The sequence below is a fragment of the Primulina eburnea genome, chromosome 1 (genome assembly GCF_022965805.1).
Source record: "Primulina eburnea isolate SZY01 chromosome 1, ASM2296580v1, whole genome shotgun sequence".
NCBI lineage: Eukaryota > Viridiplantae > Streptophyta > Magnoliopsida > Lamiales > Gesneriaceae > Primulina > Primulina eburnea.
In genome coordinates this window covers 61,004,714-61,015,025 of record NC_133101.1, presented here as the reverse complement: position 1 = coordinate 61,015,025, position 10,312 = coordinate 61,004,714, and the positions used below count along the sequence as shown (strand labels likewise).

The 10,312-nt window shown below is 34.9% G+C and overlaps 2 protein-coding genes across 6 annotated transcripts; one reads left to right on the top strand and one right to left on the bottom strand.

Annotated features, from left to right (window-relative positions):
- LOC140837079 (uncharacterized) lies at nucleotides 1-3,816 on the top strand. 4 transcript variants are annotated; one of them, XM_073203106.1, is made up of 4 exons: nucleotides 1-264; nucleotides 373-441; nucleotides 2,095-2,318; nucleotides 2,622-3,816. In XM_073203106.1, the coding sequence occupies exons 3-4, from the start codon at nucleotides 2,097-2,099 to the stop codon at nucleotides 3,105-3,107; spliced, it is 708 nt and encodes a 235-aa protein (XP_073059207.1). In that variant the 5' UTR covers nucleotides 1-264; nucleotides 373-441; nucleotides 2,095-2,096; the 3' UTR covers nucleotides 3,108-3,816. The 4 variants fall into 4 exon arrangements, with proteins under 4 accessions (XP_073059207.1, XP_073059202.1, XP_073059186.1 ...); XM_073203101.1 differs by having other exon boundaries at nucleotides 373-2,318; XM_073203085.1 differs by having other exon boundaries at nucleotides 1-441.
- Nucleotides 3,817-4,031: 215 nt separating this feature from the next.
- On the bottom strand, nucleotides 4,032-7,513 carry LOC140837064 (flavin-containing monooxygenase FMO GS-OX-like 9). Of its 2 annotated transcripts, XM_073203066.1 has the most exons (7): nucleotides 6,875-7,511; nucleotides 6,720-6,790; nucleotides 5,939-6,100; nucleotides 5,692-5,774; nucleotides 5,393-5,528; nucleotides 4,416-4,589; nucleotides 4,032-4,339 (listed from the first exon to the last, which is right to left on the bottom strand). In XM_073203066.1, the coding sequence occupies exons 1-7, from the start codon at nucleotides 7,422-7,424 to the stop codon at nucleotides 4,139-4,141; spliced, it is 1,377 nt and encodes a 458-aa protein (XP_073059167.1). In that variant the 5' UTR covers nucleotides 7,425-7,511; the 3' UTR covers nucleotides 4,032-4,138. The 2 variants fall into 2 exon arrangements, with proteins under 2 accessions (XP_073059167.1, XP_073059175.1); XM_073203074.1 differs by lacking the exons at nucleotides 5,393-5,528; nucleotides 5,692-5,774 and having other exon boundaries at nucleotides 6,875-7,513.
- Nucleotides 7,514-10,312: the final 2,799 nt, after the last annotated feature.

Below are 10,312 nucleotides of genomic sequence, written 5' to 3'. Positions count from 1 at the left end.
TTCTGTAGCCTCACTTATGCACAAATTCCATGTACCTCTCTCGTCTAATTTTACAGTTCTCCGTTTCTCTCTACTGACACTGCAAAGAATGTGGCCCCAGCAGATGCAAAAAGCTTCATTTTCTCCCACACTCGGTTGAGCCTTCCCTCATTTCATGGCCTTGTCCTTTTTTGCAACACTGAAGAATCCCGGCATCTCTCTTTCTTTCTATTAAATGTATGCTTTACTGAAAGTGTCAGCTTGTTTCAGTTCCCCATGACATTGGTTTCTTCTCTTATTTTCCCTTCACATTTGCCTTCTTGACGGCCTTGAAGTTTTTCATTTTATTTTACCTTCTTCTTCACCGTATTCGGTTCTTTTAAATCTTTCGAGGTTGTAAACGACTAGATTGCAGCTTTTTGAAGCCAGCGTTTGCGCAGAAATCTTTTGCTCTCGCATCAGGTAGTTTCTTTCTAGCATTTTTTTCAAAAAGATCTTGTCTTTTTACGGAAAATAATGGATGGGTTTTGATTTTCTCTTTGTATTTTTTCAAAAAGATATTGTCTAAAAAAGTTTGTGCACGTCTGCGAGTATATCTCGTCAGTAATTTAAAATTTGAAAAAATATAAGAGCTTGATATTGGTTGGTGGCGGATGATGGTTTTGACGATTTGATCCGTGAAATTTGAAGAAACTCTGATAAAATGACAAAGAAATTGATTTTTTATGTTTGTCTTCTGTTTTTTCCAATGTTGGATTCTTTGTATCTGATATATCATTTCTTACTTCTGTGGGAATTGTAGAATATTCTTTGTCATTTCTCCTATCCCCACAATCCGTTTTTGTATTGCTAAATCGTGGCCTAATGCCAAGAAATAGAACCTTATCACACGTATTTCTTGCTCTTTAAATTAATTTTAGTTTTATTAGCTGTCAAAAATGCCAACTTTAGCTTAAATATTGAATGTCTTATTGAGATTCTTGTTCGGTTTTTGTAATAAAAATTCTTGAAACAGTTGGTTTTATGTGAGTTTGTTCGGCTCCCTATCGTGTTCATTATCAAAAAAATATTAAATTTCGGTAGTTTGCTTCAATTTTGGTTTGATATTTTTTTATTGGAATGTTTTACCTCCATAAATGAATATTCTCGTGAACAGGAAATGATTGAGAGCGATGTTAAAGTCGATGTATTTGTGCAGAATTGCAGATGATTTGTTCAATTGAATTTTTCTATCCCATCAGTTACTCACAAAACGGCTTTTTTTTTTTATAGCTGATTTATGACTTTTCATCACTTTTAATCTATTCCCCTGATTTTGTTTATCCTTAGGTTTTTCGACTATCCATGTTTTGTTTTCTGTTTGCTTTCATAGTGACTTTTGTATAGGCTTACATTGTTCACACTGCTGAGTATGTTGCACTATTTCAATCTTATTGGCTTCTTTAGTAACTTGCGTGCACTTTTTAACTATTGCAATTCATCAATTTTGCATGTATCATGTTTGGGATATGATGCAAAGTTGAAAAAGAAAGAAACGTAATAAAAAACTAAGAGATTTGTGAAGTTACGCACCCGCCATGTAATTGTCTTTGCGGTCTATGATTGAGGAAACTATGTTTTAATCAACAACGCACCACACTGATTAGAATAGAGACAATATGTTTCATTGTAAGTGATCACGAATTGGAATTCAGCAGACACAATCTCATTATAGTTCATTACGGTGATAATATTAGTGGTCGTTTATTGGTCTTTGTTGCTCGATATCCAATCACATGCACATGTACATTTTGGATAGTAATCCCGGATATATATCTCTCGTTCTTCATATTACATGTGATAAGCATGTTTAAGCTCAAGTGCGGTTTACTTCCTTTGAGCTTGAGCTTGAGCTTGAGCTTGAGCTTATGTGAGTTGTTGTTGCTAACAAACAAGGCTTATTTTCAATAATTTAAATTGATGTTTACCTTAGTTTAAAAAAAAAATTGATGTTCACATTTTGTTTATAAAAAGAATGTCCCAAGTATTACTTCAAGGGAATCCATCCACCTGTTAATCTCAAATTTTAGTAGGTCGATTTTCATTCACTCACATGTTCACTTGTACATGTTGCAGCTATGCAGTATACAAGCTATGTCCCTGTATATTACCATGCTAAGGATCTTAATGTACGTGCGAATGGATTTTCATGGCACTTCTTCAATGTTGATCATAATTATATGGAGTGTCGAGGCACCGATGTATTGCTGCCATCATATACTCTTGAGCAGTATTTAGGTTATGACAAAGATGTATTGAGGCAGATAATTCAAAATCATGATTCCACATTCAGATTCCAGGTATTTATTTAGAAGCTTTCAATCGTCTCCTCAAAAAACAAGTCGGCGACTTTAACTTTATGTTTTCTAAAAATTTGATTCGTGTCCATCTAAATCTTGTGTACTTCCATGTTTATAAATATTATTTTACACAATGTCTATTTTAAATGCCTGTATTTGATATAAAAAAATTTATTGATAGTCAAAGTACTACATATCCAGTCGATTCCGTTTTATTTTAGAAATCATTACAATGTTTTAGCATATTCTTAAACCAATATTATAATTTGAGGTTTACATCAACTTTTTCCGTTGCTCTCTTAGGTCGCGGAGCTGCATCGCTTGTATAGAAAGCAAATGGAATTGATGGACGAGATCAAGAGTCGGGGAATATTTACACAGTTGCAGTTACAGACATTGGAGTCGAATCATATTTTGTCTCAATCCAAATCCAATAGTTGTAAGACTCTTCTGCCACATGCTACAAGTTACCTCATTGAAGATTCTCCAGATGGCAAAATGCCTATGTTATCTGCAGATGATGTTCAGAATGGACCATATTTTGTTGCTGGGAAATTTCAAGAAACCACGACGGTAAATTCCAGCCTTTTTCTTACAAAAACCAGTTTTGATGGAGTCGAAGCACCCCCTTTTCAAAGCAAGAGACACGATATAAAATTTTTGGATCTTGAAATTCCAGCTTATCCGTGCCATGGCGGTGGAAAGGAGCAGTTTGAAGAGGAAAGTTGTATTGCTCGTCCTGTAATCCAGGACAGTTCATCCTCCGAACAAAACAAGATATTTGATTGACTTGAACAAACCCGCATTTCTTGGATCAATGATGGCAAGTTCCTCTGCTCCTTTTGAACGTTGTGGTGACAAGTATAGTAAACTGGTAACTCGAGTTTTTCTGGAGAGGATACAAAACCTGAACCTGTACTTTGCACACACTATAGACTAGTAAACTGCGAAGGGAGCTCCGCTGAAAAAACATCATCTTTGGATATTGATTTAAATTCTTCACCCCACAGTTGTATATCGGAAACCGATATTAATTTTGAAAGCATCGAGAAGATAAATGAGGAAATTAAAGTTGGAGATTATGACAATGCTGGAATTATATCTGTTGAGGAGATGAACTTGAAGGCTTGTGCAAGCACAGAGAATGAGCTTTCTTCTTCTATAGGAATTTCAGAGGGAATTCGAATCAAGATCCCTCTTTTTTCCAAACAATTGGAGGGAGAATCAGCCATGGAACTCCATGTGATTGGAGCGGAAACTTTAATTCTGATTTCTACATTGAGGAATGGACATGTATACGAAGATTTCAAGCTCGGAGCCAGTGGGAAACTCAAATAAAAATCTATATTGGTTTGCTGATATAGTTGCTTCTGTTGATCAAGAAATCGAGAGTATGACAACAGAGCAAAATCTCCAACAAGCTGTGCATAATATTTATGTCGAGGAGGAGAAAGAAGCTGATAAAATAGTGGGTTCGTCTGAAAGAGAACGCGTAAATAGAACAAGCCAGCACAAAAACTCTGGGAAAACAGGTTTACTGAAAAGAAATGCCAGCAAGAATGCTTGTGCTACACCAGGAAAATGTTGCAAATTACAACATTTGGATGCCATTCAAGAATCACTCGACTCAACTCATACCCATGATAAACAGGGATTTTTGTTGCAAAAGTGCTTGGACGGTTGGGGAAAGATAAGAAAACGTCGAGACAGTCATAGACGTCGAGCTAATAAATTTCTAGTTATCAGCTAAGTCGTTGTAGATTCTTGATATAATAGTATATCCCATTTAGCATAACAAAATAATCGGTGATACTTATAAATCATGGGATTCGAGACTGATCAATTATCTGAGTGAAGTGAGAACTTTGATAGGCTTGTTGCAGCATCTCTTCATCTTCATGATATACATCACGAAATGTCTCCAAGTCAATCTCTGCATTTCGCACAGATGAAAGGCAAAGCTCTTTTCTCCACTTCTCTAAACGTGGGAAACCGATGTAATCTCCATACTTATCACAATACTGCATTAAAAGTAACGTCAACTTCATAATCAGAATTAGCTAATAATGATTAATTATATATATATATTGGTTTGACCTCAAAACTGGAGATATCGTGAGTGTGGTTCTTAGGAATCCCCGCAATATCCCTTGATTGATAGAACTCTTCGATTGATAGCATCATATCATCCCATGATGGCAACCTTGTTTTCCCACACAACAGTTGAGCAATCCATTTTGCTTGGGCTTCAAAGAAGGGAAACCCTATAAGCTACATCCATCACAAAGCACTCATTTTTTTAAAAAAAATTATATATATCTTTAATAAAATTTAAAATAATAGTAATAATAAATACATGTTTTGGTTTGTTCTCTCATCTATTAGTGGATTCTAAACGAAATTGAAGAAAAATAAAATTCAGGTATTAATGAATACATATTTAATAAATACATTTTATAATAAATAATATTTTTTTTTGTTTTTCAAGTATTAATGAATTGTACAATAAATTAAATAAAAATGATTCAGTCAATTTTTTTTAAAAAAAATTGTATTTTTAATGAAATTTAAAATAAGCGAAACAATGTCAGCATTACGCACAAGAACTTCCTAAGAGTTCATCCATCTCATTACTAATCTCAGTCATGCATGTTTAACCTAACAAAGTTGAATAATAGTTAAAGATTAATCTTTTAGTTCAAACGTTTCTTGATCTTCAGATCAAATGTTATATTTGTTACCCAAGACAAGATTTTTATTTCTCATAGGTCAATAAGTGCTAACTATGCGGAATTAAGCTTAATGAAATTGGTTGAACAAATGACTCATCAAGAATATCAGTTGGGGTTTGATGATTAGTATGTAGAAAGGTAGGTAGGCTGCAAAATAAATTAATAAGCACCATGTTGTTTCTGGATGTTCGAAAATTTCAAAACTTCTACGTCATCTCTTATTTCTCATAGAAAATTTGCAGTAAAGACTTTAATAATTACAAACAATTTGAAATCACCCTACTCAAGGTTCAAAATCCAATGCTACATGTATATTGAAGATATGAAAAGGATATTTATTACCTTTCCAGGGATACCAACAAATGACAGAGAAGGAGCTAGTGAAGGAGGGAATGTGTGCTCAAATAGTGGCCCAACTCTGTTATCGTCTATCGCTACAATTCCTTTGGTGTCAAGAAATGGAAATGAATATGAATACCTACAAATTAAATGTCACCACTTGAAGAATTTCTTATTTATTTCTCATAATCTCAGTCATGGAATCAAATGATTAAATATACCAAAATTACATTATATTTCATTAATTCGAAATCCTATATTTGATAATAATAAAATTAAAAAAATCGACATTATTTACGTACCCTGTGCAGTATATAAGAGAGTCGGCAATTACCCACGATCCATCATTGAATAAAACCTTCCCATCTTCATGCAATGATTCTATCTTCATTATTATGCACATATTTGGCATTACACGTAAATAAATAAATCAATCGGATGAAAACATTTTTAAAAAATTTCCTAAATTTTGCCCTAAAAAATATTATTATTATTTTTTTTATTTTTTGTTATGTTAGTGACCAAATGGGTTCATTACAAGATATTGACCTGGGGATGAAGGTGTAGAGTATCATATTTGGAGATGACTTTTGATAAACCTTGAGAAATTGCATGGGACGATTTTGCACTTAGGTGGATTTTCTTTGCCACGTCAACAAGCTCCATCGATATATCTTGCCCACTTATTGAACTTCCAACTACCACAACAACCTGTTATTTAATTATTAAATTTGAAATTAATACATAGTTTTATTTATATATATTGAATAAATATAAAGTTAGTTGGAGAGTGGCTTAACCTTTAAGGAAAACAAAAACTTGTGTGAGACGGTCTCACGGGTCAAATTTGTGAGACAAATCTCTTATTTGGGTCATCCATGAAAAAGTATAATTTTTTATACTTAGAGTATTACTTTTTATTGTGAATATGAGTAGGGCTGACCCGTCTCACATATTAGTATCATGTGAGACGGTCTCACATGATACCAACTCTTAAGGAAAATGAAATCAAATGTTATGTATCTTTGCACACACTCAAAAAAAAAATAGTTTACATCGAATAAAGACTCGATTTGATACATCCAAAAGTTACGGATACAATGGGATTCAAAGCATAGAGAAGTGTGCCATACATGCAAAATAAATTTTACAATCTTGAAAAACATTTAAAAAGATTTCTTGCATCAGCTTAGGGATTTGAAACCATTAATATAAGTTATTAGATCGAATTTCAAATCCTTTTAATCTAAGTTTGTGAATTATGTTTTCGCAAATCGATCTCTAATTTCTTGAAAAATACCTTAAAAATCTGTAAGTTGATGTGTCATACCTCGTTCTTGAAAGGTTCTGGGATCCTGTAAACGTGACTATGCAGTTGCTTTCTTCTCCACACGTCCATTCCTGAAAATATCCAACGGGCTTAATCTTGTTTACGTACGTACGTGCTGATCATACATACATACATACATACATATATATATATACCTTTAATTTTAGGCAACCTAGGTTTAGAATAATGTCCGGTGGCGACAACCACCGCATCGAAGACTTCCTCCACCTCCTTCTCCACCTCCTTGCTTCTAACCACCCACTTCAAGTCTTCCCCCAAAACTCCAGGATACTCCAACATCTGAACGTTCACGACAACAGTATTAAATCTTATCATCCCTCTCAACTCAAAGTAGTCACAAAAATCTTGCAAATACAAAAGAACTTCCCTGTGACCTGGAAATCTCCTCACATCCCTATCTTTCTTGATCACAAATGGGAAATCAGTGAACCCCATTATCTCCCTGGGAGACGCTAAGCGCAACGACGAGTAAACGCTGCTATGAACTTTCATGAAATCGTTTTTGCCCAAGGGATCTTCATCCTCCACCTCAGGGTTATACAACCATTGACCTCCAATATCATGATTCTGTTCGAGAACCACCACATTGTGGCCTTCTTTCCTCATCTCCCGGGCCGTGACGAGGCCGGATGGACCCGCGCCGATCACGCATACTTTCTTGGAGATGGCCCTTGAACAAATCATGGATTTTTGTTTGGTTTCAGTTCTTCAAAAGTGGGGTGAGATTGTAGTTTTATACTTGAATGGTTTGAAGTTGACGAGGACAGCTGGAAAGAATCTATATACATTGTGTTCCCTTGGTAAACTAGGAGATAAACGTGACACTGTTTTTTTTTTTTTTTGTCATTTTTTAATTGTACGGCCATATGTATATTTATGAGTGAGGTTTAAGTTTAAAATTTTGGATTTTTTTTCTTCTTGTTCTTTCGTGTACCATTGTAACAATTTTGCTTGGCGATAGCAAAATTAGCAATTTTAGATGTCACGTCAGCATTACAAAAAATTATACTGATTTTTTTTTTAAATCAGAAATTAAATTCCTCGTCAATTTGAACAAAAAAAATATGAGCAATTTGTGTGCAAGTAAACGCTAGCTAGCTAGACAATGACATCCAACCTTCCCTAGACGAACTTGCCGAGCGAGAAAGAAAGTGTTATTCCGAAGACCAAATCATACTATTTTTAAAAAAAATCAATGAGAATGTAACTCTCAACCCTGATTTCGATATCAATTATACAATCATTTTACTAAAAGTTATATTTTGTGGTAACCCAGAAAATCAATTTTTTTAATTCATATAACAATTCAAGCGTAATTTCATTCGTTCTCCGTAGCAGAGAAGTTGTTGCTCCCTGATAATTATAGTAGAATATGGCGGTTAGAGTCTTTACATACAAATTGAAACATAATAATTAAAAATACTACTTTGTGCTTTTAAAAAATCTATGTATAAAAATATAACGTATAGTTACAGACCAACCCAATTTGCCGGTTATAACTATGGAGTACAACACAAATGGTCAAAAGAAAATGGCAAAAGAAAGATCCGCGTAGACTACCGAGACCTCAACAAGGCTTGCCCAAAAGATGACTTTCCTCTACCTCGCCTTTGTTCGATTCTTGTTCTATCTTGTTCGATCGGGAACCTCCTGAGTAGTCTTTCAACTGCTTGTATTTGTTCCATGAGTAATGCGAATCTGCCTCTCTCATACTTTCCTCCTCCTCCTCCTCCAGTCCTCTCTTAATGCTGTAGTTTACAAGCCTAGGATCTACACAACCTTACGAATCAAATCTTACAGTCACAAGAAGAAATGAAAAAACAAAGCTCGTCTCAACTGTTCCTCCTTACGGCAACACGGACAACGTTGTTTTCAATAGTTGTATCCTGAACTCTACAGCCATATCCCTCCTCGAACCCGGAGGAATATCATCAGGTGGCCCTACCTTGACATCTGATGAAAGTACTCTTGCCACAGAACTCAAAATTAAAGTCACGAATCAGAAGCAATCTTTGAGCCGAATCTAGGCAAGGGACTAGCAGTTGAGTGGTCGTCTTTGCAACTTTTACAATCCTTTCCAATTCCAGGATGTTCTTTTTTTTTTTGTACAGTGACATCCAATCTTCTGACGTTCACCCCACCAATCATGTCGATTTCTGTGTCTACCTCCTCGTTACAGTATCCCTCATTCATGTCAACTAGACGTGGTACGGTACTGGTATCTCGTTTCATATGATCATGAAATACTCCCAATAGGAAGTACTTTCCTTTCCAATCTGTAAGCAAATCCACAAAAGCAAAGTTATTAGATGATTTTTGAGCAAACAAATTCTCTGCAGTGGCCAAGCCTCGTATCGTTCGATGCTTGCACAACAATCCATCATTCTTGACCAAGTTCCATCTATTTTCCGACATAACCAAAATTGAAACGATTTCATCCTAAGATAGAACAGAAATGAATGCAAAACAACACGATAAAACTAAGAGCAAAAGGTTCAGAAAAAATATTCTCATGCACTGATTATCGAATTCCATACTTGCCTCAACTGTTGAGACTAAAAACACCAAACATACTTCATAGATGTCCTAGTAAAAATAAGCAAAAACAATTAAAAAATAAAGGTCATAGTTCGCTTCAAGTTTGCCAAAGTCACTACAACCACGACAATCAAGTCTATAGCTCACTAATTGGGGTCGACTATATGGATCCTTCTGCGTCATCGTGCTCTATCTTCTAGTCGACTATATGGATCCTTCTGCGTCATTGTGCTCTATCTTCTAGTAAATTATCATCTATATTTAAATGAACTTTATCGTGTGGTATTGTTGCTACTTGCTAACCAAGTGTTTTTTGGTCTTCCTCTTCCTCGCTTCATTCACGTATTTTTCATGGTCTCATATTGCCTAACTTATAAAACTTTGGTACATGCAAGCAACAAATCGTGCCAAACCACCAGTGGCGGAACTAGAAATATGGTTCTGTCCGGACTAGAATTTTAAACTATAAAATCTTTTAATATTTTAAATTGATCTACTCTTATCTACAACTGTTTCCTCAATGTCAATTCTTTGAGTCTAAGGGACTCAAGCAAGGAGGCATAGTTCACTGCTCTGCAAATTAAAGAAAAAATATTTTATTACTGTATCAAATTTTTAGAACTGCATCCGAACGGTTCATGCACTTTAGATTCAAATTAGAGAAACAAAAGGACTATCAAAATTGGTCGTTGAAACCAAAATAATCTAATACCTACATGCAATTCTTGAACTAGTTCAACCACATGCATTAAATGGTGCCCCACAACTGGCTGTTTGAGAGATTAAGGATGACATATAGAAGACTACTTTGGACAAAACACCACACACTAGCCAACTCTTGAGAAAATTAAATACACACCAACACTTTCCACTCCCCCACTTCAAACACGAACCTACAAAACCGAACAATCACCCATTTTGACCAAGAAGCTATTAAACGTGAAAAAGGAAGAAATTACCTGCATATAACCTTCAAATATTGAAAATAATGCGATTCATAAAGTAGCAATTATTTGACTAAAGAATAATGCTTC

What these genes read in the sequence shown, in the direction of transcription:
- LOC140837079 (XM_073203106.1), top strand. Translation starts at nt 2,097, where the DNA reads ATGCAGTATACAAGCTATGTCCCTGTATATTACCATGCTAAGGATCTT. An exon ending in ATTCCACATTCAGATTCCAG is followed by an intron (nt 2,319 to 2,621) that starts GTATTTATTTAG and finishes TTGCTCTCTTAG; the next exon opens with GTCGCGGAGCTGCATCGCTT.
- LOC140837064 (XM_073203066.1), bottom strand. Translation starts at nt 7,424, where the DNA reads ATGATTTGTTCAAGGGCCATCTCCAAGAAAGTATGCGTGATCGGCGCG. An exon ending in TAGGTTGCCTAAAATTAAAG is followed by an intron (nt 6,791 to 6,874) that starts GTATATATATAT and finishes GGATATTTTCAG; the next exon opens with GAATGGACGTGTGGAGAAGA. An exon ending in ACGATATCTCCAGTTTTGAG is followed by an intron (nt 4,340 to 4,415) that starts GTCAAACCAATA and finishes CTTTTAATGCAG; the next exon opens with TATTGTGATAAGTATGGAGA.